The sequence below is a fragment of the Orycteropus afer genome, unplaced genomic scaffold (genome assembly GCF_000298275.1).
Source record: "Orycteropus afer afer isolate SDZICR_OR568_19922 unplaced genomic scaffold, OryAfe1.0 scaffold00026, whole genome shotgun sequence".
Classification (NCBI taxonomy): Eukaryota; Metazoa; Chordata; class Mammalia; order Tubulidentata; family Orycteropodidae; genus Orycteropus; species Orycteropus afer.
In genome coordinates this window covers 16,057,776-16,082,387 of record NW_006921613.1, presented here as the reverse complement: position 1 = coordinate 16,082,387, position 24,612 = coordinate 16,057,776, and the positions used below count along the sequence as shown (strand labels likewise).

The 24,612-nt window shown below is 33.5% G+C and overlaps 1 protein-coding gene across 1 annotated transcript in view; it reads left to right on the top strand.

The window, feature by feature from the left end:
- CTDSPL2 (CTD small phosphatase like 2) overlaps positions 1–24,236 on the top strand; it is a 41,932-nt gene extending 17,696 nt beyond the window's left edge. Inside the window, exons 5-12 of the mRNA XM_007935240.2 lie at positions 3,475–3,553; positions 3,831–3,942; positions 7,751–7,837; positions 17,843–17,905; positions 18,007–18,086; positions 21,195–21,321; positions 23,119–23,214; positions 24,171–24,236. Of these exons, the coding sequence (XP_007933431.1) occupies positions 3,475–3,553; positions 3,831–3,942; positions 7,751–7,837; positions 17,843–17,905; positions 18,007–18,086; positions 21,195–21,321; positions 23,119–23,214; positions 24,171–24,236 (710 nt within the window). The remainder of the gene's footprint in view (positions 1–3,474; positions 3,554–3,830; positions 3,943–7,750; positions 7,838–17,842; positions 17,906–18,006; positions 18,087–21,194; positions 21,322–23,118; positions 23,215–24,170) is intronic.
- Positions 24,237–24,612: the final 376 nt, after the last annotated feature.

Sequence of the window (24,612 nt, the reverse complement as noted above, 5' to 3'; positions counted from 1 at the left end):
TTTCTCCCAAAAATCCAAACAGTGTTTCTTTGCTATTCATAAGGTTTTCGGAAACGACTCGACAGCACTTAACAATAACAACAACAACCAAAAATCCAGAGTCATTTTGAAATGTTATTTTTTAATAAATATAAACATTTGAATGTATTTTAATGGTACCAGTCTTGGTCCCTACCTAAAGACATTCTTACACCTTCATATTTGTATGTTTCATATGTTTAAAGGGGCTCCTGATCCTGGATCTCTCCATATTCCCAAACTTGCAGCCTAAGTCTGAATCCTTACAAAAGCGTAACATAATTGCTAGGTCCCTATCGTTGAGGAAATGTGGAAAGACAGGAAATCAGGAATTTCTTACCTTTAAGGATTGTGGTAGATGGACATAAAAGGCTAATTGTGTTTGGTGGACTTTAGAACCTACTTAAAAGCAGAAATAAAACTGAAGATGGCCATTTCAGTATTTTGTTTTATCTTACTGTTTTTTATTTCTTATTATAACAGATATTTGAGAGAGCCCAGTAAGTATGTATTGATTAGGAAATGTAGCTTGGTATAATGAAGCAGAATAATATATTTCTGTTAGATGTAAAGAGGGGAAACTTAAAAATAATTGAAACGGCAAAAGATATTTGAAGAAAAAATGGCTATAATTATGAAACTTCCATACAGTTCAACACAGTAGTATCAATATGAAAAGTAAAGTAGCAATATTTGTTATAAATTAGTCAAATAGAGATTAATATCTATAGTGTTAAAATAATATTGAATCTAGTAGGTAAAACATCAAGGATTATGAGCCAGACAGTTCATTTTTGCGTGAGAAAGATTCACGAATTAACCTACCATTGATCTACCATTTTGTGCTGATTACTTCACCCAATGTTACAAGGCTAGTGAATGGTAAAATACTGACTAAAGTCCAGGGCTCTAGGCTTCCTGTTTGATGTTTGGCCTATATTTTTGTGCTGCTGCATAAGCCTCTCTCCCCCTTTGACAGCTGTAAGGATGAAGAAGGGACTTCTGTAACTTCTAGTGGTTTTTATTAAAGAGGAAAAGTAAGATTTACTCAAGTTGTTTCATTAATTCATTTATTCTTCTAACATCTAATAAGCACTTATTATTTGTGTTATGCCCTGTTGATAAACATGAGGAAGACGCTCCTTGACCTTGAGGAGTTCACAATATAAAGAGCCAAATATACAGAAAAATTACTTAACAATGTGGTGAGAGGTATTACAAATGTAGCAGTTACTCTGATTGGGAGGATCATCTGATAGAGATAACATTTATACTGCTCTTAAAAGATGCATATATATGAATGACAGAAACGGTACTTTTCCTTAACTTTGAGGATGTAGCCAAAGAGAACAAGAAAGAGGCTGGTGAGCACGTGAGATGGGAAACTGGAGAACATGTGCTAAATTAGTTCTCTATACTGATTGTTGTTACTTTTGTTGTATGTTGTTGAGTCATTTGTGACACAAAGCAATGATATAGGACAAAGTAGAACTGCTGAAATCTTTATGGGAGCAAATTGCCAGGACTTCTTTCCAGGGAAGCAGCAGGGAAGTTTAAAGCCACCAACCTTTCAGTTAGCAGCCAAGTGCTTAATTAACCATTGTGCTGCTGAGTCCCTTCCTTACTAATTGGAATGGTACAAGAAAGTATGAACTCTGGCTTCAGATAGCCCAGGGATTAAAACAGCTATACTATTTGCTTAGCTATGTGACTTTGGACAGCTTACTTAAGTTCTCTTAACACTCAATTTTCTTAGCTTTTAAATGATAATAGCAACAATTAATGATGATAATTAATAATGATAATAATAATAAAAAAAACAGTTACCATCAAGTCAGTTCCAATTCAGGAAAACCCTATGTGTGTCAGTAGAACTATAGAACTGCTCCATACATAGGATTTTTCAGTTGCTGATTTTTCAGAAGTAGATCTCGAGACCTTTCTTCCAAGGAGCCTTTGGATGGATTTGAACCAGCCTTTTGGTTAGCAGCCAAGCATCTTAACTGATTGTGCCACTCAGGGACTCCCAATTACATGTGTAATTAAAGATACCTGCAATTATATATTAGTTATACAAATAATAATAATGCTAAATGAAATTAAATACAAAAAATACTTAGCTTATTGGCACTAGATAAATGTACTTTATTTCCACCTTTCGTTTTTCTGAGGTTAATAAGAATTCAAAACAGTAAAGTGATTTGAAAATATGTTTTTCATTATCCTCTTGTGCTAGTGACCCATTATTGGCATAAAGTTCAGTCATTCTGCTTTACATCTTCTGTCATTCATTGAACATACACACCATATTGACTGTCTCAAAATGTATTCATACATTATAATAGCAAAAAAAGGTTAGTTTTTATCCAGAAAGACTGTTATCTACCAGCATTCCATTTCTGTAGAAAAATTATAGCAATTTGTATTGGATTCCCTCTTAAACTTTGCCATTACTTATTTAATTTGCAGGTTATCTTTGTCCTCTTTTCCAGTTTGTAATTATTGTCTTCGAATTTCCAATTGTAATTCCTAAAACTCCATCACTTGATACTATATTTTAGCTGAAACATAGAGTGGGCTATGTGGCATAGAATATAGAACTGCTTCTTGATTACTTTTTAGATGCTTATAAATCGGAGGTAAAATAATAGATCTTATAAAGCAGTGATAACTATGTAGAGGAGCATTTCCTAACTTTGTAAGGTCATAGAAAGCCTTGAGGTTCCTGGAAAAAATGTGCATACAACTTTTTTTCATCTATCTCCTTGGGATTCATGGACATCTTAGAAACTGTTCACGAATCCCAGGTTAAAAACCACTATGGATCTATTGTGGGGGCTCTGGTAGTGTAGTGCCTAAGGCATTTGACTGCTAACCACAAGGCTGGTGGTGCAAACCCACCAGCCACTCATCGGAAGAAAGGTTGGACAATTTATTTCCGTAGAGATACTACCTCAGAAACCCAAGGAGAGGGGTTACTATGAGTCGGATCCGACTCGATGGCAGTGAGTTTGGTTTGTTTTGGTTATGGGTCTATTGCCAGCATGCATTGACTGACTAACTATATGTTCAAGGTACTTTGTGAGAGCATGTGGAATTTTTATGGTTATTTCATATAAACACAATCTGATTTCTATTGAATTTTTGTGGAGTATATTTTTCTAACCATAAATATAAGCAGTAAATTTTCTTTTACCTGATAGGAATTTTAATTCTATAAGCCATGATCTAGCTCATCATTTTGTCTTTAGTGGTAATTATTTTCTTTGGATCTTGAATTAGAGGTAGATGTTAGTAAATTTGCTTTTAAACACTGTTCACAAAACATATCTGTTTATCTTTAAGTTACACAGGGGTTCAAGAATATCTTATATAGAAGCAGTAAGAATATATGTATGCTTCATGGAAACATTGAGAAATACTAACAGTTTGGTTTTTTACTTTATTAAATATTAGCACCAGTAACTCCAGATAGTGGTTATTCATCAGCCCATGCAGAGGCCACCTATGAAGAAGACTGGGAAGTATTTGACCCGTGAGTTTGTTTGTTGTTTGATTGTTTGTTTGTTTTCCTTGGAGCAGACTTAGAGTACATATGTGGAAGAGAAGCTGAATGGTGTATTACAAATAGCATGTGACCTGTGGGTGTTAATACTTTCATGGAGTATATTTCTACTTTTATTTACATATTTAGATGTTTGATTTACTGAATTAAATGTGCATTCTTAATTAAAGATGGGCTGAATTTAGTAATATATTTTATATTTATAAAAAGTAGACATGTTGAAATTTTTCAACAATTTGATTTATAGGTATTATTTCATCAAGCATGTTCCACCATTAACAGAAGAACAACTAAATAGGAAACCTGCTCTTCCATTGAAAACAAGAAGCACACCAGAATTCTCCCTAGTTTTAGACCTGGTAAGTGTGTTCTGTAGAGAAGAATCTTCACCCTAACGAAACCCACTGCTATTGAGTCCATTCCAACTGATAGTGACCCTACAGGGCAGAGTAGAACTACCCTATAGGATTTCCAAGACTGTAACCTTTTCGAAAGCAGACTGCGACTTTGTTCCACAGAGCAGCTGGAAGATTCAAACTGCCAACTTTTTGGTTTGCATCTGAGCTCCTAACCACTGTACCACCAGGGCTCCTTGTAGAGGAGAAAAAAGGGATTAAATTCTTATTTTAAGTAATAGTCCAAAATGCCTTAAATAAAACACTGTATGAATATTCATACAGTGCTTTTATTTAAGCATACTTTAGTGGAAGGGTCCTTAGTTTGGTTGGTATCAGTTACCTTTTGAAAATAAATTAGGCTTTTATTTTTGTGTTTAGATTAGTTCTTCACCCCCTAGCCCTGAGACCTTTGTGGTTTGTTTTTTAATCTCCTAAGAAATCCTGATTTAATTTTGATTGGAATCATGCCTAGGTTTCAGATTTTTCCTTTTTTGTCAGATCACATTTTCCTGAAGGACTATTACATATAATCTCGATCTCAATGTGTTAATTTTATATAAGACCATACTCCTCTTATTCTTACTTTTGCATATTATTTAATATCAGTAAACTTTTATTAATAAATCTCAAAAGCATGATCTCTTAATGCTGACTAATAAAACCTTTATGTTCTCTTGGTGTGGCATAAACGTTTATATTTTAGATGTCCAGAAGAGCTTTGAAAACTGAAAATCTCATCTTTTGTTAATCAAATTTAATATATGATCACCACATTTACCATTGCCTATATTAGCAAAACTAAATGTATCCATCATACGATATTGGAATACATTTCGTTACTTAGCATTTGATGCTCTTACCATGTAATTGTGAATATGATTTGGTTCTCAGAATATTTATCTTGAAGTAAAGCATATTCTTTTAAATTTTTAATTAGTGTGTAGTTGTGTTATAGTTCAGCATCTTAGTCTTTCCCGTAGCCAAAAAGGTATGAGAGGTATCTAGAATTCCTAAGTATCTTTGTTGTTGTTGTTAAGTGCCATCGAGTCGTTTCCGACTCATAGTGACCCCATGCACAGCAGAACGAAACACTGCCCGATCCCGCGCCAGCCCCACAATCCCTGCTATACTTGAGCCCATCACCGCAGCCACCATATCAATCCATCTCCTTGAAGGCCTCCCCCTCTTTCGTCAACCCTCCACCCTACCAAGCATGACATCCTTCTCCAGGGAATGGTCCCTTCTTACAACATGACCAAAATAGGTGAGACGAAGTCTGGCCATTCTTGCTTCCAAGGAGCATTCTGGCTGCACTTCCTCCAGTACAGATCTGGTAGCATTCTTTGCCAGCACCACAACTCAAAAGCATCAACTCTTCTTCGGTCTTCCTTAAGTATCTTTAAGATATATTATTAGAGGATAAATAAAAATAGAAAGAAAAAAATTGAAGCTGATCGTGAGAGTTCGGATTTGAAGTACAAATTAGTGTGTAAGAAACTGAAAAGGATTCTGCTAGATTTTGATGATGTTAGAAGTTGATGTTATGATAGCAAATTGAGTCTAATGTGAAGGTAAATAGAGAAGGAAAAATAAAAATTGGCTGAGTGGAAATGAATAACTTTACAGAAGTAAGTAAGAATGATTCGCTATGTTATAGGAGAAGAAGTGATAAGAGTGACCGTAATTCCATTGTACAAGAAAGAAGACCTTTTCTTATGATACTAAGAGAGTGCCTTGAACTGTGTAGTCTGGTATGCTATTAACAGAAATGAGACGTATCTAGAGGTTTTTTTGCTTATTGATTTTTGTTTGTTTGTTTGTTTTCCATTTCATTCATTTTTATTTTTGTCCTTATTAATTAATTGCTTTCTTCTACCTTTTGGGAGCATATTTTATTCTGGAGTTGATGAGTCTTTGTGGGAGGCAAAACCTTCCTTCTCTGTAAAAGGTGAAAACATCAGTCTCTTTTGCAGCTAGGACACAGACACAGTGTAGGTGTTGATCTTAGGTGTACTACCCAGATTTTGAATTGAGAGTTAGCAGGGACAGCAGTGGCATTTGCAGTAAGACCAAGTTCTTGGACAGCAGTGATGGGACAGGCAGGACCTTTGGTGCAAGAGGCAGTTGTTACCACTTGGTGGTGGCAGTAGCACTGTCCTCTCCAGACTGTTCGATGGATTTGAAGGGCATTGTTCTGTGTGTAGCTCTGAGTCTAGTTCTACTGCCAGAGTTTTTGCTCTTTGCCTCCCCAGAGTTTAGCTTAAAAGAAACACTCCAACTAATAAGATGTGGAATCAAAAGGTATGAACATAAGTGTTTGATTTTAATTGAGCTTAAACACATTGAAAAAACTTGTGGATAGTTATTAGCCACCTTGTTTTAAAAATAAATGCTATTACTACTTAATATAAAAGAAAGCCCTGTTTTTAACCTTATAGGATTTGAGAAATATAAATATTTGTATATATCTTAGATTGATTGATCCGTATCTTCTTATCCTCTTCATAAGAAAATAATTATAATCAGAGAAGTCTTTATTGACTGGTAATTTAGTTGAGTAGTGTGTATATGTCTATGAAATGTATTCATGAGATACTAAAGCACTTATTTCCTAATATAAGATTCTTTGTAAAAGATTTGATGATAAGGAGTTACATAAATTAAAATTATATGTATGTATGTATATATGTATTTAGCAATTAGATTCTAAACTTGCATTTGTGCATTGTTAAAAAAAAAAAAAACAGTAGTATGCATATGATTTTCTTACCAGAAAATTGGCAACTGCAGAACTCAGCAGTGGGTCTCAAATTTGAGCACACATTAGAATTACCTGAAAAACTTACTAAAACATTGATTGCTGAGCTCCACCCCCACCAAATTTCTGAATCATTAGTAATGGAGCTGAAGAATTTACATTTCTAACTAGTTCCCAGATGATGCTGATGCAGCTCATCCAGAGATTACAGTTTGAGAACCAAACTAGGAAAATTATTTCCCAAAGGGATCACAAAAGGAGGTCCTGGATAGAGTGGGAGAAAAATGTGGAACAAAACTCAAGATTTAAAAAAAAAAAAAAAAAAAAAGACAGGTTTACTAGTCTGATAGACACTTGTGGAACCCGAGACTATGGCCCTTAGACACCCTTCAGGCCTGGAACTGAACTCACCCCCAAGCCAAACAAGACAGAGCAGAACTGCCTCATAGGGTTTCCAAGGCTATAAATCTGTATGGAAGCAGACGGCCTCATCTTTTCTCCGGGGAACAGCTGGTGGGTTAGGGCTGGTGACCATTTGGTTAGCCCAATGCTTTAACCACAGTACCGCCAGAGCTCCTTCAACCAAACAGTATAGATAGGCGTGTAAGGTGTGAACAATAACAACCAGGGAGGTAGAACAATCAACTATTTGTAATCAAAAGAGCAGCATTTTCCCAGGGATAAAGTTTAGAAAGCAGGAAAGGATAGGAAAGAAGGATGAAGGGAAATGGTAAACACATGGAGGAAGTGGGAAGAGTTCTGTTACAATGTGGGGACTATAATCAACTTCAGAAAACAAAATGTGTGTTCGTTGTTGAATGGAAAACCAATTTATTCTGTAAACTTTGACCCAAATCAGAATAAAGAGTTTAAAAAAAAATTATGGATTTTAAATTCTACATATTAATGGCTGCTTTTAATAAACTTTTTTGTGATCACAAATACATAGTATTATCACTTGAATTTTCTTTTAGTATCTTGGTTCATTCAATATGTGCTTTTTATTTTAAGGATGAAACACTAGTGCACTGTAGTCTAAATGAGCTAGAAGATGCAGCACTTACTTTTCCAGTCCTTTTCCAAGATGTCATTTATCAGGTAATTTAAAAATTTTTTTAAAATTTGATTTCTGGATTTTTAGGTAATGTTCTGAACCAAGAAATCTTTTGTAGTTTTTTTATTTTTTTATTTTTTCCTTTTCTTGCATAGTTAAACATGTTTTTCTGTATACCACCTAATGGATTTCATTGATATTTTAATGACTTATCAACAAAAAGTAGCACCACGCTAAATAATTACATAAAACAACATTTATTTGTTTAAAAAAAATACTAACTTTTTATCCAGTGATCTCTGCTAGTTTCATACTCTGTTTGCCAGCAGGTGGAGGCAGGAGCACTGACATCATAGATCCCCAAGAGAAACTTGCCAGGCTAATAATACCTGGTGTTTTGTTTTTGGGTTTTGTTTTTGTTTTTGTTTTTTTCTTTTCCCCAAAATCCAATTATTATAAAGAAAACTCAATCCTTGTTGGTCATTATATTTTTGTTGTAGTACTATGGTCTGTAGATTGCAGTTTGATAGAGCTACTGTATTAATCCAGAATTCCAAAATACTCTTCTGGTTATTGCTTTACTTAAGGATTTGAGTCATTCCTCCCTCATATATATACTGATGGGCAGATAGCAATACACAATGCAGATATTGTTAGCATTTGGCTGTGGATTATGTGTTTTGGCCATGGTTTTTATTTTTTGAATGGGATTTTTCTACCGTAAGATTTGAATTAATGTTAGTCAATATACTTTGAAAACTCCAAAGTGCCTTTCTGTGGGGGTGGTTATGTTATTTAATTAGCATTATCTTCACACAAAGTAGGTTTTGAAGGTTTGTGGAAAGGTCAAAAAGTTTGTTGTCTGTCTAGAGGAAGCTAACCCAAGGATTAACTAAATAAAGCCACAGAATATTTACATATGGATTATGAGAAGGTGTGTATAGTTGTTTATGTATTCTTAATAGGCAGTTGGAATGTGGTTATAGTTTTCTTGGCAGATGATAGCTATTATCTCTTAGGAATCATAAAATTTCAGTGTTAAATAGAAGTTTGTGGTTCAGGGCTTACTCTACAACTGTTTTATCTTGTAATGAGTCATGAGAGGATTTATTTTAGCAGCTATTGTCAGTTCTAATTTAACCCTGAGAGGTACTATTGGTATGGTAATACTGGAATACTGTATTCACTTCCCTTTTGTGTAAACTGATTTTAGTTCTGATATGTAACTAAAGGATGAACAAAATATACATAAAATTAAGGTTGAGACTTTTTAATTCCTCCCTAACTGGATATATTTGGTTTAAGGTAAATCTTTTTCTTCATGAAACATTCTCTCTTGGAAAATTACAAAGCTGTCAAATAGGTTGTTCTTGTTTAGTGTGTTTCAAGGAAAGGAGTCTTGTAGCAAATAATAATAAACAGTATCTTAGTTCTCTCTTTTCAATTTGATAACCTCATTTTTCCTTTAAAATTATACCCAAAAACAATGGCTTTAGGGCTTTGATTTTGGAAAGGAAAGCTATTGATTTGAAAAATGTAGGTGAATAATGATTTTGAAATCACTTCTTAAGCTTCAAGATTTGAAATTTATTTCTTGTAAATGGCTTTTGTTCTGTTTAAGTCATTTCAGTAGGGAAATAAAAAACTTAGAAAGTAGATGAGTCTGATTCTTCCCCTTTGTGAGCATTTCTTTTCAGTATGACCATAAAATTGAATTTTTTCTTATTCCTTCTGCCATTTCTACTTTAACTCTCTTATAAAGTTCTTGTTATTTTATGTGGATCTAGATAGTTGTCTTATTTTGCACAAAAGGCTTCTTAGCAGTACATATGATTAATGCTTAGAAAACCATATTTGTACTGCATCTCTCTGGAAGTTAAAGGACTTTTTTTCTTATATATTCGAAGTTATGTTTTCTGAAACTGAAAAATAAATGATTGAGCATAAATGAGGAGCAATAAGCAGGAAGTTTGAAGCTTACAAGCTATAGAGATGATTACATTTTAATATTATGATTTAGTTACTGCTACATCATGGGGAGAGTTCAGTTTCCCCTTAGTAAATTTTTGAGGATGTCCATAGTCAATATTGGGTATATTCCTTTGGATTTCTGGTTTTGGCATAGCCCATTCTATCTGCTTTTTTAAAAGTAGCTTTGAAGAAATCTTTGGGTTAGGGTTCCCCCAATTTTTCAGACCAGCAAGCTCCCTTTAAACAGGGAATGATGTCTTTTAAACTTTCAGTGGTGTTGTCTCCATCTACTGGCAAAGAAGAAATATACACAAGGGTCTGAGATGCTCTAAGAGATTTTGGAGAAACAACATTAGGTAAGATGTAACTTAAATATTTAACCACTTCAATATAATGTGGCCCACTTAAAAGTAGAAATCTGTAGAATACTGTATATACTCTTGAATATGTCAGAAACTAAAATAAAATGGTAATGCTAAGATAGGATCAGGGATTTATTGATAAGTGTTCTCTTGGAACTCATTTTGCTTTTTGTTCCTTTATATGGTAAATCTGTTACAGTTTACCAAAATATAATTTTAGCTCTACATGTCATTTCTCTTTCAAAATATATTAAATTGTCTCATATGTTTTAAAAATGGTCTTTTATCAGGGGTTGGCAAACTTTTTCTGTCAAGGGCTAGATATAAACATTTTAGGTTTTGTGGGCCATATGGTCTCTGTTGCAACTACTTAACTCTGCCATGTGGAAGCAACCATAAACAATACGTGAATGAATAGGCATGGCTGAGTCCCAATAAACTTATAAAAACAAATGATGGGTTGGAATTGGGCCAGAAAATGTAGTTTGCTGACCCCTGGTCTAACTATTAAGAGAGTATATATAGTAAATTTACATATTCAAATTCTAAGTGGAAGTATAAGCAAATGTTCCTCAAAATTCTTATTAACATAAAGAAAAAATTAGATGCCCCAGAAATCTGGTTGTGGTTCTTAGATTTTTCAGATCAAAGATTGAGGAAAATTTGAGGTGGCCATTACTCATATTTAAAGATTGCCTGACTTCATGATATGTACTCTTCTTTTGATTGATAAGTAGAAACAAACTTGGTTATTGCAAATCCTAGAATTTACAAAAAGATAGATGATTCAAGCCTAAATTTAGTATTTTGAGTATATTTGAGTTCCATATATCTAGGGAATAAGAGACTTAAAGACCCATCTCAAATTTGATATAAATTACTAGTACTTTAAATGGAACAGACAGATTTATGTATATGGAGAAAAAGTCATTCTAAAGAAGAAAGAACTGAGTTTTTTTTTTTTTTTTTTTAAATGAGGGTGTGGCACTCACAAAGGAAAAGTATATAGGTTTCTGTTTGAGTGGGTCCTTTTTTTTTTCTCCTTAGTTTTTCCCCCCTATATTTTTTTATAATTAGTTTGTGGGAAAACGTATTTATTCATTGAATGGTAAAATGCATTTGATAACTGGAAAAACAAGTGCATGATCAATTCTAAAGCACATGTTTAATCTTTATATTTAGCTTATATTGACACAATGTCAGGAAATCCATCTCGTGGTGTTACTCAGTTAAGAGGTCTCCACTGTATTTAGTTTCTGTTCCTGCAGATCCACCAATTCAAGACTCTAGGTCATCTCACTCCCTCTTCCATCCAGAAGATGACTTCTATCCACAAGCAGGACTGAATCAAAAGACAGATTTTTCACTTAGCTCTTGAGCTGAACTACCTCAGTGACCTTCCTCTGTCTCCATCAAGAACTGGAGCTCAGTTTTTGAAGATGTAATAGAACTACTCAGCCCAAACGTGGCTGATTGAAGACAAAAAGAAGATGCCTCATATGTTTCACTACAGTGCAGCCAAACGTATCTGTGTTGTCCAACTCCTCATTCTGTAAAGTATGGCAGGGGCATCTGATTTTTGACTCTGTTCACCATAAGACTATAGCCAGTCAGTGGCTTTCTGAAGATCAGTAAAATCAACAAACTTTGTGTCAGCTGGCCAGAAATCAGATTGTGGTAAGCACTCAAGGAGTGATAGGATCCTATAGGGAGCTGCTTGATAAAGGATGCTTTGTTTTCTTAATAGAGATTGCTTTTGTGGGAGAAGTTGGGGGAGAGATGGGTGGGGAACCATGGTTAGCAAAGCTTAGCCTCTTCACTTTATTACAGTTTGTTTATTTTCTTTTCAGGAATCTTACAGTTTAGGATAATTTTCCTAAGCATCTCAAACATTTTATAGCATACAAGAGAAGTAAAGGGTCATGGCTTCTATCTCTTCTATATGGTCTTTCCTAGGAGAGTCAGCATTATTTTGTACTTTGTGAAGAAAACAAGCACTTAGATGAAGAGTTTTGTAGTGAATAGCTAATCAAGCTTTTCCTTCTCTCAAGTTCTTACTTAAATTGTAGAGGCATTTTGTTGCAGACTTTCCTAAAACATAATTTTGTTTTACAAAAGCAAATGTTTGTACCTTAAATCTGAGGGCTTGGACCCTAGGTATTGAAGAAAGGAGTAATACTTTAGCTGGTAGGGAATAATACTTCTGCAGTTAGTTAGATAATTTTAGAGTGACTTTCTCATCCTTATTAGTAGGTATAGTCATTAGTGCTGATTTTTTCTTCATAATTACTCATTATTAACTTTAGGTTAAATAAAAAGAAAGGTATAGTTATCTACTTTTCAAAAGATAAGAGAAGGTATTTTATGGTGTCTCCATCAAGAACTGGAGTTCAATTTTTGAAGATGTAATAGAACTACTCAGCCCAAACGTGGCTGATTGAAGACAAAAAGAAGATGCCTCATATGTTTCACTACAGTGCAGCCAAACGTATCTGTGTTGTCCAACTCCTCATTCTGTAAAGTATGGCAGGGGCATCTGATTTTTTACTCTGTTCACCAATAAGACTATAGCTGACCCCTGGTTTTAATATTTAACTTAGTTAACATTTGTTTAAAATGTATCTGAAAATTAGTATTTCATTTAAAAAATAACATGTAACATCTAAATTAACATATAAATTAAATTTATAGAACATCTAAATATGTTCTATAAATTTAAGAGATGTGATAGTTGATAATTAAGCATATTAAATTGAAGGCTTCATTCACTTTGAAGTTTAGAGTTTCTTTTTCAAAGCAATATTTTTGTTTTATTAAAATGGCCAATTTTCACTTGATGAAAATTACCCTTCTATCTTTTAATATGTCATCTACATTAATATATTAAGCTATAGTTTATCTCATTTGGACTCTTAAAAATTCTTTTTCAGATATATTTCTGTCTAACACAGGGTAAAGTTCTGCAAAGGTTCTTAGTTTGGAGATTTTTTATTTTTTTAAATTCTTACTGGTTTTGATGTTTTAGTATTTACCTGTTCATCCCCAATTCATCCACCTCCAAATACTGTCCCCAGCAGCAGTCTACCTTATTTTGGAACTGTGTGAAGCAAAGGATGACTGTAACATCACTTCACTCAAATGAGTTACGAAGTTGAGGCATCCACAGGGCTCACTTGAGCAACCCTCTTTCCTTGGAGAAGGTTTGGGTTTTGCCTCTGTGGTCTGGTATGGATACTAAGAAAATGTTAACTAAGTTAAATATTAAGCTATCAATTGAGACAGTTTATTATTACTTCCCCACTTCAGGCATACAGATTGTAGTCCTAGTCCTTTTCTCTTGCCCATTTCTGCCCCCTTGGACTCATACTCATCCCAGTAATTCTCCATATACTGATTACTTTTAAATAGCAAGGTGGATAATAATAATAATAATGAACAGTTTTAACACTTTCAGTGTCCTGGGCCCTACTTCAGGTGTTTTTCATTTTTTACCTGTAGCAATGTAGCTATGAATTCAAATGATATTAGAGAGAAAATATTAAATAATTTTCCTTAAAAAAAAACCTTGTAAGAAATTTCTTCCTAGCTGTTTGTTAAGTTGAAACTGTTTTGTTTTCTTTTTTGTCATGCTGTTAAAGATCTATGATAATAGATAAAGGTTCGGTAAACTAACAAATTAGTATATAATTTGAAATTGCATAATTAGACATGAATGCAAATTTAGATAGATTTTATACCATGCAAAATTTAAATTAAGTTTTTTAATGGATTACTATCTTAAGTACTGTTTTTAATTAAATCTAGTTCAGTTAACCATTTCTAGCCAAAACATAAAAAAAACAAACCTGTTGCCATCAAGGTGATTCCAACTCTTAGTGGCCCTACATGACATAGTAGAACTGCCTCATGGGGTTTCCAAGTCTATAAATCTTTATGGAAGCAGATCGCCACATCTTTGTCGCTCGGAGCAGCTGGTGGATTTTGGACCTCTGACCTTTCAGTTAGCAGCCAAGTGCTTAACCACTGCACCACCGCGGCTCCTTATTAAGACTATCTATATATAATTCTAGAAGATTCTCATTGTCTTGTTGTCAAAGTGCAGGCTGATTCTCGGGTATTATTCATATCATATCAAGTGTTTCAATGTATTCTATTACAAATTCACTGCTTCTCTGTATAAAATTTAAATAGTGGTAAAATCAGTCCACAATACAATGTATTAGGTTAGTTCTGTTATTACTTTGTAGCAAATATTATTCTAATAGATTTCATTATAAAAATTTTACATAATAAACATATTCATAAATCCCTATCTTTGAGTAGTAGTCAATCTTACAGAATTTTCTTTGTTTTCTATTACAACAGGTATTACTTTTAAACTTTTTATTTCCCCCTCCCAAAATACCTATATAGTGTAGATAAAAATAATTGCTTTAGATTTGGAAGAACATGCTGAAATGAAGCTTTTGCCTTACTTACATTTGAGAAATTACATACTTTTGAGGAGTTCCAAGTTTGAAAAATAGATTGGTGAAATGCTCAGTAGAGACAGGTGTGGATTAAGGAAATACAGAAAATCCAGACTAAACAATTTATGACAGGAAACTTTGTATAGAGAGTAAAGATGGGAGAAGAAGAATGAAGTTAAGGGCATCTGTGGAATAGATTTTGTAGCCTTTGGAGGCATGTCTGTGTATGCATCTATATGTTTATATAGCCTTGTAACCTAACACAACAAGGAATTGTATTCTCAAAAATTAAAGCCATCATACTGTACTTACTTTCCAAATGTTCTTTAGTGCTTCTTGATGTCTGTATATTTCTGCTCACACCTACCTTTAATATAGCCAAATGACATTCTTTTTTTCACTAGCCACCTCAGTCTCTGCCTTTGTCTTTCAATTCTGAAACACCTTCCTTTTTGCTTTCCTAAATCATGTTGTATCATTTTGAAGATGGGAAGTTTTGCAGTCAGCAATTACTGTGTTGTCATGGTTAGGAAACAGTCTTAGTGTATTCCTTCACCTTCAGTATGACCTTTCATCCCCGATGAAAAAACACAAGTTGAAAGTAATGTCAAATTTTAAGGTGCATCTTACATTTAAGTATAGTCAAGGTAATAAAATGCAGTTATAATGAAGTTATAAATAAGTTTTGACCTAACCTGGAAGTCAGTGTTTAAGAAATTGGAAAATCTCACCTTTGAACAGTGTTCTACTTCTTATGAATTATGAAGATGCTTGGAAAATAGCATTTAAATTAGGTTGTTTAAATAAAATTCTTAAATCTAGGAAATACTTGTCTGATATCAAAATGTGCTGGTTTTCAGAGGAAACAAGTCCCAAATTACAAACGTCCTGTTTATCTTAGTTTACAATATGGGACAAGTGATAACAGACATTAAAAGCATTTACATGTATGCAAAGATGAATTTTTTTGGTTACTAAATGCATTTAAGTGATAAACCTTTTTAGCAACAAACAAAAGGCTCTGGTGGTTCATAGTTAGTCATCTTCCTTGAAATGAGGTAATTGAACAGAAATACCCAGGAAAACTCAGGATTAATGGGTTTTTCTTAACCATCACAAATCTATTTTGAAAAGATTCATTGTTTTTAAAAATAAAATTTTAAAAAAAGGTGATAATTGCCACTAAAATAGCAATATATCTACAATTGATCATTGTTTGGCTTACCAAACGAATCAGGTGTGTTTGGCCACAGCTCTACCAAATATTTCAGGATAATAATATCAAGATTAATTAGAAGAATTTAAAACAAGTGTTAGGAAAGCAGTTATTCATATTAAGTATGTTTCTGCATACACTTAAACACACTTTTTAAACATCAGAATAGGGTTGAAGAAAGAACTTTCATTATTCCACGTTATCTTTATTTTTTGTACCTTAATTTATTTAAACAATCCATTTAAGTTATTAATTTTTTTACTATAATAAGCAATGCTACAGTTAAAATTTTTGTTCTATCCATACGTTTTGTCATTGCTGAAAGAGCTCCAGTAATGTCACAAGTGAATAAATTTTTTATACCTCATCCCTAAACGATGGTGATTAGATACTGTGGTTTGGCTTATTTTCATTTGCTGGGGTGTAGGGTGCGTGGCTTATTTTGTTTTTGATGAGTCAAGATATTAAGAGAGAATACTTGACTTAATAGGATTAAAAACAAGTAAACTTTATCATTCTAACCTGGAGATGGAGATAGTGTAATATTATTAGCATATTGATAATCATTTGAAATTTGTCTTTCACAAGTGATCAGTTCTTAGGGAAATTCAGTAGTTGTGTAGTCACGTAAACTTGCCTCTCTTCTCTGTTTGTAAAATGGAAGTCGGTTATAAAACTTTAGTGCTCAATAAGATAATTTTGTAACTGCTACCTGAAAAAGACATTGCTGTTGATTCATTTTTTAGAATGGGAAGAACTAAATGAGTATCTTAAAGAGCATGCCTAACTTCAGGCAGTTATAATAGAACTCTGGTAGCATAGTGCCTAAGGCACTTAACTGCTAACCAGAAGGCTGGTGGTTCAAACCCACCAGCCACTCCTCAGAAGGAAGGTTGGGCAATCCTACTTCTGTAGTGATACTGCCTCGGAAACCTAAGGAGGGGTCGCTATGAGTTGGGGCCGACTCGACGGCAAATAACAACAACAACAACAACCATATATTTGACATTATCTTCTACCATTTGGGCCTTGGATATTACAAAGATAGGGTAAAATATAGTCCTTAAATCCCAGAATCTTTTGTTGCATACTTTATCCTTGTTTTTCCCTAAAACATTCCCAGAATTGGATTTTTGTCATGAGGACATTTTGTGTGGATATGTTCTTTATTTTTTTAATCTGAGTCTGGTGAGTCTGGGGCATGGTCCAGTGCCTGGTACACTATAGGTGTTCCTATAAATATTTCTATATCACAAAATAAATATATTTTAGAAGAGTCAAAATCTCTTAAATCACTTTTAGTGGTTAAACACATGGCTTATATTTCTGTGCTTTTTTAATATTGGCTTATATTAGAAGAACTACATTAAGTGTAGGCAAGAAATAAGAAACTAAGGTATATAAGGCAGCTCTTTGGGTACTGTAGTCTTTCCTTAATATTGACCATTTTTAGAACTAGTATGTTTGACATATTTTGTCTCAAGTACCCAATAATGCTCATTTAGGTGCTATATCTGAATTAGTAGATATAGAACAACAACATTAACTTCTGAAAAATTCTGTTTAAAATAAAAGAATTATTAGCAGGTGATTGTTGAGAAGAAATTAATTGTTGAGGAAGGTCATTGAGACAGGTCAGCTAGAAGTGGACACACAGCCTGCCTAATAATTTGGATGGATGCTACCTGGCTGGAAGATGGAGTTGACTGGTGGATCAAAATCTCAGAAGCCTTCCATTTTTAGTTTGTTTATTAAAATTATATTCCAGTGAAGTACCTATTGTATGTTTCTGTTTAACTATTAAAAAATGATCACCAGTGATTATTATTACCCTACCAAAAGATGTTTTAAGTGATTCCTTGTGTGTGAAATATATTTGGCTTGAGTGATCATCTAGTAAACTTTTCTGTTACTCTAATATATGTACTTCTTGATTATATGCATTCAAAGTTAGAACACAGCATATTTTATGAATGAGTGGTTTCTGTTTTATATGTTTATTTGTTGAAGCCTATCTTTATATTTCTTCAGGTTTATGTGAGATTAAGACCATTCTTCAGGGAATTCCTGGAACGAATGTCTCAGATGTATGAGGTAAAAATGCTTAAGCTAATTATGTATTTATTTTTATTTTATTCATAATGCTCATATTTAGATCATGTATAATGATTACTTCTTTTCCCCTGAATTTGTAGATCATTCTTTTTACTGCTTCTAAGAAGGTGTATGCAGACAAGTTACTGAACATACTAGACCCTAAAAAGCAACTGGTCAGGTAAATTTAATTAAAAAATAGTGGAAATGTCTGTCACACTGACCTATGAAATTATTATGGTTCTGTTTAGTTTTAACAGCCATTTTAAGTTGGCTACATATATGGAGAACTGTTGTATCGAATGGTGAGAATAAATGAACTTTTTAAGCTCCAAAACTCTTAAAAGAGTTCCTAATGATAGAAATCCAGACAGACATTCTTTAAAAGGATACAAAGATCAAATGTATTTATTCACTGTGACATCTGTATCCTTCTTTTCTTTTGGGGTTGGGAGGAAGACTGGGTGTGTGTAAAATTTTTCATTGTGTGCATAATGTTTTTACCTTCTTATATCTCTGAGATGATGCATATTATATCACCATTTTTATTGGCTGTAGAGAAATAAAGTTAATTTTAACAGAAAAGATTAACTCAAACTCACTTGCATTTTTCAAGAGCAAATTTATCCTCCATGGAAGGAACATGTAACCTGAATAATAATTAGAAATTACAAAAGCTTTCGTCAGTGAGATTATTCTGATCTGTATTCAATTCCTGGTATGTGCCCTGAGTCAGAAGATAGAATGTGTTCCTGGTTAGGTAGGAGTGCCTTGGATTGTTTTAAAGCAGTCTCAAAGTTAGTTCCATTAATTTCTGACAACTGAAATGAGAGATTAACAATGCTGCAGTCTTGCTGAATCCTTTAAGATATAAGAATTAATCTTTGAGGCTTTGAGTAGAGTTGAGATAGATGCCACAGAAGGTTCATAAAAATTTTAATGGTTGGATGTTAATTTTCTTGAATATTTTCTCCTGTAGTATCTCAGTGGAAAATCCTAAAACTTAATTTTCTACTGTTAAAAATACCTTTATTATTGAGTGAGTACAGTAGAGTTGTTGAGTGATACAGTGATTGAGTGGGTACAACTATACTGAAAAGCTTTTCTAAAGAATCCAAATTTCTCCTTGGAGTCAATTTCCATGGCATTTTCTATTCACAAAAGATTGATCCAATTTATGCCCAGTTTTGTTGTTTGGTGCTGTCATGTCAGCTCCCATAATGCCCGTGTCTGCAACAGAACATAACACTGCCTTGTCCTGTGCCATCCTCACATCTTCACAGTGGCTGCGATGATGGGCTCAAACATAGTTACAGTTTGTGCTATAGCTCAGACATATAACTGTGTTTGAGCCCATCATCGCAACCACTGTGTCAGTCCATCTTGTTGAGGATCTTCCCCTACTTCGCTGACTTTACCAAGCATGATAGCCTTCTCCAGGGGATTTATACCCAATTTACTTAACTTCAATAAAAATACATAAATGATTTTGCTTTTGGTAACTTCATTTATTCTGAAGATTTCTACTCGGCCCCTCCAATGTTCTAGGAAACAGTGAGCAACACAAAGCCCTTCCCTCTTGGAGCTTTCATTTTACTGTGTGACAAATCATAGTCATGCCATTTAAATATATCATGAATTAACGCCCCTCTCTGAAACTGTTTTTTATAAAATCTGAATATCTGGTAGTTTTACATTTGTTTTATCTAGTTGTGTTTTGATAAAGTTAAAACAAGCATTTTGAATAGATTTTGTGTTAAATTGCCATAGAGAATTAAAAGACTAAGAAATTCCTGTGATCTCTGAATCCCATCAGTCCAAATGCAAATTTGTTAGTGTGGAGGATCTGCTAGTAAATGACTGGCAAAAGGAATTTCTTTCTAAAACTGCTAATACTTGTTATCGACCCTCAGATTCCTGAAAAACTGGTGGGATTTTAGTTTGATTTAATTTGAATTTAATCCAGTATCTGCATACATACTCAGTTGAACACTCTCTTGTCAGTTTGTTGTCTTAGTGAAGAGTCATCAACATGAATAGAAGTAAAATAAGGAATGTAATTTAGGCCCATATAGGACTTCCAATTATTTTGTCTGCTCTTATTTTTTTTCAAAGTAGGACTGTCTTTGACCCTTCCAAAGGCAGATGATCATCTAATTTAAAGTATCCCTTAAAATTTTAACAAGGGGAAAAAGAACCATTTGTGCTAAATTTTGTCCATACGTAAAATTCTTCCTCTTTGCTATTACCACCAGCACTATTATTTTGAAGATAAGAGGTTTTGATTGTTTTTGTTTTTGTAGACCTATGGCAGATTTTGTGGGTAGAAAATGTCCTTTTCTTGAAATTACATAATTAAAAATAGAGGTATGAATAGATCCTAGCTCCTTAAATCAATTATCACTACTATTTGGCAACTTTAATATTTTGAATTCTAAAGGTAGATTACAGAATTCTAGAAATACTATTATAAAACTTTTTATAGCTTTTTAAAAATGATTTCACATTTTTCTTATTAGTATCTAACATATTGGTGAAACATCAGTTTAACTTTTCTGATACTTAAATCTGAACTTACCTTTTCACCCAACCCTAGTTTTCCAAATGATCATACATACACTCACACTAAATTAAGAGAAATAAAGAGAGTTGGGAAAGTGTTGAAATGATGGAATGTTTTGGCCTCAGTACCTTTTCTCAAAAATATAAGAGAAACTAAAAACATTTTTTTAAATGCCAACAAAGAAACATTCCTTCTTATATTTTCTATTCTGGCATGTACAGGGATAGGGAGGCTGTGTGGTCTACTGGTTAGAGCAAAGGCCTGGGAGCCAGGAGGATCCTGGGTTCCAATGCGGGGCTAACCACTGACTTACTGTGTGACCTTGGGCAAGTCACTTGACCTCCTTGTGCCTCAGTCAACTGGAAAATTGGTTAAAAAGCAGGACCTCGCTGACAACCAGATGCTGCATCTGAGCTGAGCTTTCCTGGGTAAATAAATTACCAAAAAATTTACAGAATTTTTAATCCCTCTTTATAATTTAACATAACATCTTGGGGATAAACCAAAGTTCTTTAAGGCATGGTATTATTTGGTTGTAAGGTTTAAATAACTGCTAAGAATTTTTACAGTAAAAGTGTAGCCCAGAGCTTAGACTGGTATTTGTATTTATTTCCTTAGTGAGAGAAAAGGCTTAACCTGTAAAGCCTGTGGTGTGTGTATGTTTCATTATATGTTGTACTTTTTAGAGATTTTTAAAAATTAATTTGATTTTATTTTTATGTTTAGGCATCGACTTTTCCGTGAACATTGTGTTTGTGTACAAGGAAACTATATCAAGGACTTAAATATCCTTGGAAGAGATCTTTCAAAAACTATAATAATTGACAACTCACCACAAGCCTTTGCATATCAGGTAGGAAGAGGGTTACTAATCATACTGGAAAAAATATAATGAGGACAAATGCTGCCAAACAGAATATGATGGGAGAAGAACAGAATTATTAATGGTAGAATTTCTGTTTAGAGTCATCTTCTAGAATTAAGGGCCTGTTACTGTATTAATTAGAAGTGTGAAATTGGTATAACCCTTATGGAAATTTTAACTTCTAAATAAAAATCTGAATAAAGAGTAACTGTGAGATACACTCCTTCAATAACATTCTTATCAGTTTTCTAATTTATGATTAAATTACTGATTAATCATAACCATGTTTGAGAATTATAAATAGCTTAGCCATATTCTGCTCTGGTTTGTTTATTTGATTTGACATTCTTAAATTATTTTCTTTATAAACAGACTGTTCAGTATATTTGTACCTTTTGCTAATGCTTTTTTGAAATATAACAGATGAACCATCCTTATAAGATACTATACATAATATAAATATGTTCAAGTGATACAATGCTTGGAATTTGCTTCAGAATAAATCAATGCAGAATAGGGGATTAGAAAAAGGGTTGGAATATAGATGAGATAAGATTGACCCTTAATTTCTGTGTGTGTTTCAAAATGTTCCTAATAGAGAGTACAAAAGGAAAAAAAATGTATGTTACTGAAATGTGTTCAATTTAGGTCACTACATTTATTTGCTTTCATTTTGAAATGATCTGTTTTTAGAATTTCATCTTGGTTCCTACATAAAATGCTTTCAAGTAGATTTCTTCCATCTCAAGCAAAATCTTTGCCTAAAAGTTAAAAATAAAGATATTTTATCCTGGAGATTGTTTACTATAAAACAAATACAGGTTGCATTCTTGGTTTTAGATTGTTCTTCAGTGAAGTACCATTGAGTTGATTTGTTAAATATGTATTATATTTCAGGTTATACTAGTTTTGAAAGTATATGATTTCTGGTAGTTTGAATGTTCTCTGTTTAGATTATCAGTCGCTTTTTATTCACAATGCCTACCAGTGTTGTACTAAGTTAACTCTTGAATGAGTAAAGGAATGTGTTTAGTTGTGTTTATAGTCCTTGTAAAATTTGTTTTGATAGAACTTTCTTATTGTTTAGTGTTACAAACACTGAAGAAATTATACTGAAAAACCAATTAGGTTTCACTTTATTTCTTGTATCTCTTGCACTATTGAGATACCAAAGAATACAGCAGTATAAACTCTGGTGGCATTCCTTTTTAAAGGAATTTATAGATCAGTGTTTTGTTTTACTTAACCCTTTCAAGACTGAGTTATTTACAACTCTGAATTTTTTGTTGAAACCATTTTTTCAGTAATGGAAAGCATTTTAAATGAAATTTAAAAATATGTATCTTTTGTGAGGTAATAGGGATTTTGATACAGTTAACCCACTGTCATTGAGTTGATTCCAACTCATAGTGACCCTATAGAACAGAATAGGACTTGCTCCATAGGATTTCCAAGGTTATAAATCTTTAGGTAAGCAGATTGCCTCATCTTTCTCCCTTGGAGTGGCTCAGTAGTGTTCAGAGTGAGCATATATATCCCATGGGGTCTTTGGTGCCTGCACTTGGTATGATGGAACCTGTCTTCAGATTAGCACAGTTATATAGCACCATGCACTGAAAGTGTGGGATAGCACCTTCCCATTAATCCCCAGAGACAGAAAATGTAGGTGGTACTGTATATCTCATGAGTCATGAAAGGGTGAAATTTGTTTCTTTCTTGCTAAAACTTTTCAAACAAGGCAAAGTATAAATAAAAAATTATTTAATTTCTTTTTTATCATTTTAGCTTTCTAATGGAATCCCTATAGAGAGCTGGTTTATGGATAAAAATGACAATGAACTCCTAAAATTGATTCCATTTCTGGAGAAGCTTGTAGAACTGGTAAGTATATCATTTGGTCTTTTCACTTTAGTTTTTCTTAGCTCAGTTATACTGAAAAAATCTTTTTAATTGCTTTACTTTTTGTGTACTAAGTCATCTGTTGTGGGAGATAAAGGAAAAGGTTGAAAAGATAACATGCAGTTTTGAACCTTATATATTACACTAAAATTGTGCTTCTAAATTTTAAAACTTAGTAGCTTAAATGTTTTTACTTTATAGCATGTCATTGGATTTCCTCCTACAAGGCACAAACCAGTTTTGTTAGAAATAGCATAAACTAGTTTTCATGGTCAGGTCTAGAATTAATGCTCCTGCAACTGAAACCTTATTCTGGGGATTTTTTTCCTCTACATTCATATTCATGGATCAATCTTTTTTTTTTTTTTTAATTGTGATTTGGGTGAAAGTTTACAGAGCAAATTCACTTTCTGTGCAGCAATTCACATACCTATTGTCTCATGACATTGACTACAATTTACCCCAGTGCAACAGCTCCCCTCCCACTTCCTCCTGATTGTTACTTCTTCCCTGTATCTATCCCTCCATGCACTCCTGCCCCCTGAACTGTGCATAAACAGCCCTTCCTTCTCCCATGATTGTTCTCTCCAAAGAGTATATCTACCTCAGGTACATGTTCAACTCATATGCCATGAATCAGTCATTTTAAGACTGAGGTATAAAGTAGAAGTCAGTGCCTTAACCTTTTTGCTATGTTTTGACTTGGCCTCTTACACTTAATTACTCTTACCAAAATCAAAACTTTAATGAAATTTTAACAAAATCTAAATTTAATTCTGAGTTAACTGTTTCTGTATAGTATCTTTATATTTGGCAAACAAAATAATGCATGTTGTAAGTAAAAATAGCAGTGTGTTTTCTCTGCCAAGTAAGAATGTTTATAACATCTTATTTTTGAAATTGTGTAACTTTTAAAACATTATCTTTTTTCCATACAGAACGAAGATGTCCGACCTCACATCAGAGACAGATTTCGCTTGCATGATTTGCTGCCCCCAGATTAAATACAAAGACTTGTCAGATCACTGAAGGGGGAGAGAATGCAGGACCCTTTTGGACTAAGACAAAAAACATTGCCATTACTGTTGAAATTTTGCATTTTTGTACCCCGTCTTGCTTTTCTTATCTTTGGTGCCCAATAATAATCAAGGGTTACAGAGAGAGACTTTATCTATCTCAGATTGAATACATACAGTAGGTAGGCTAAAACAGAAGAGTCTTTAGAACTAGTGCAACTCCAGTGAAATTTTTTTATGTACAGGACATCTGCAGTTTATAAAGAATTCTGTTTCTGCCACCAGCAGTTTGACCTGTAGTCACACAGGATTTTATGATAATAACAGAGATGAAAATGGACTTTTAATTTTCTCTCTGTTTGGT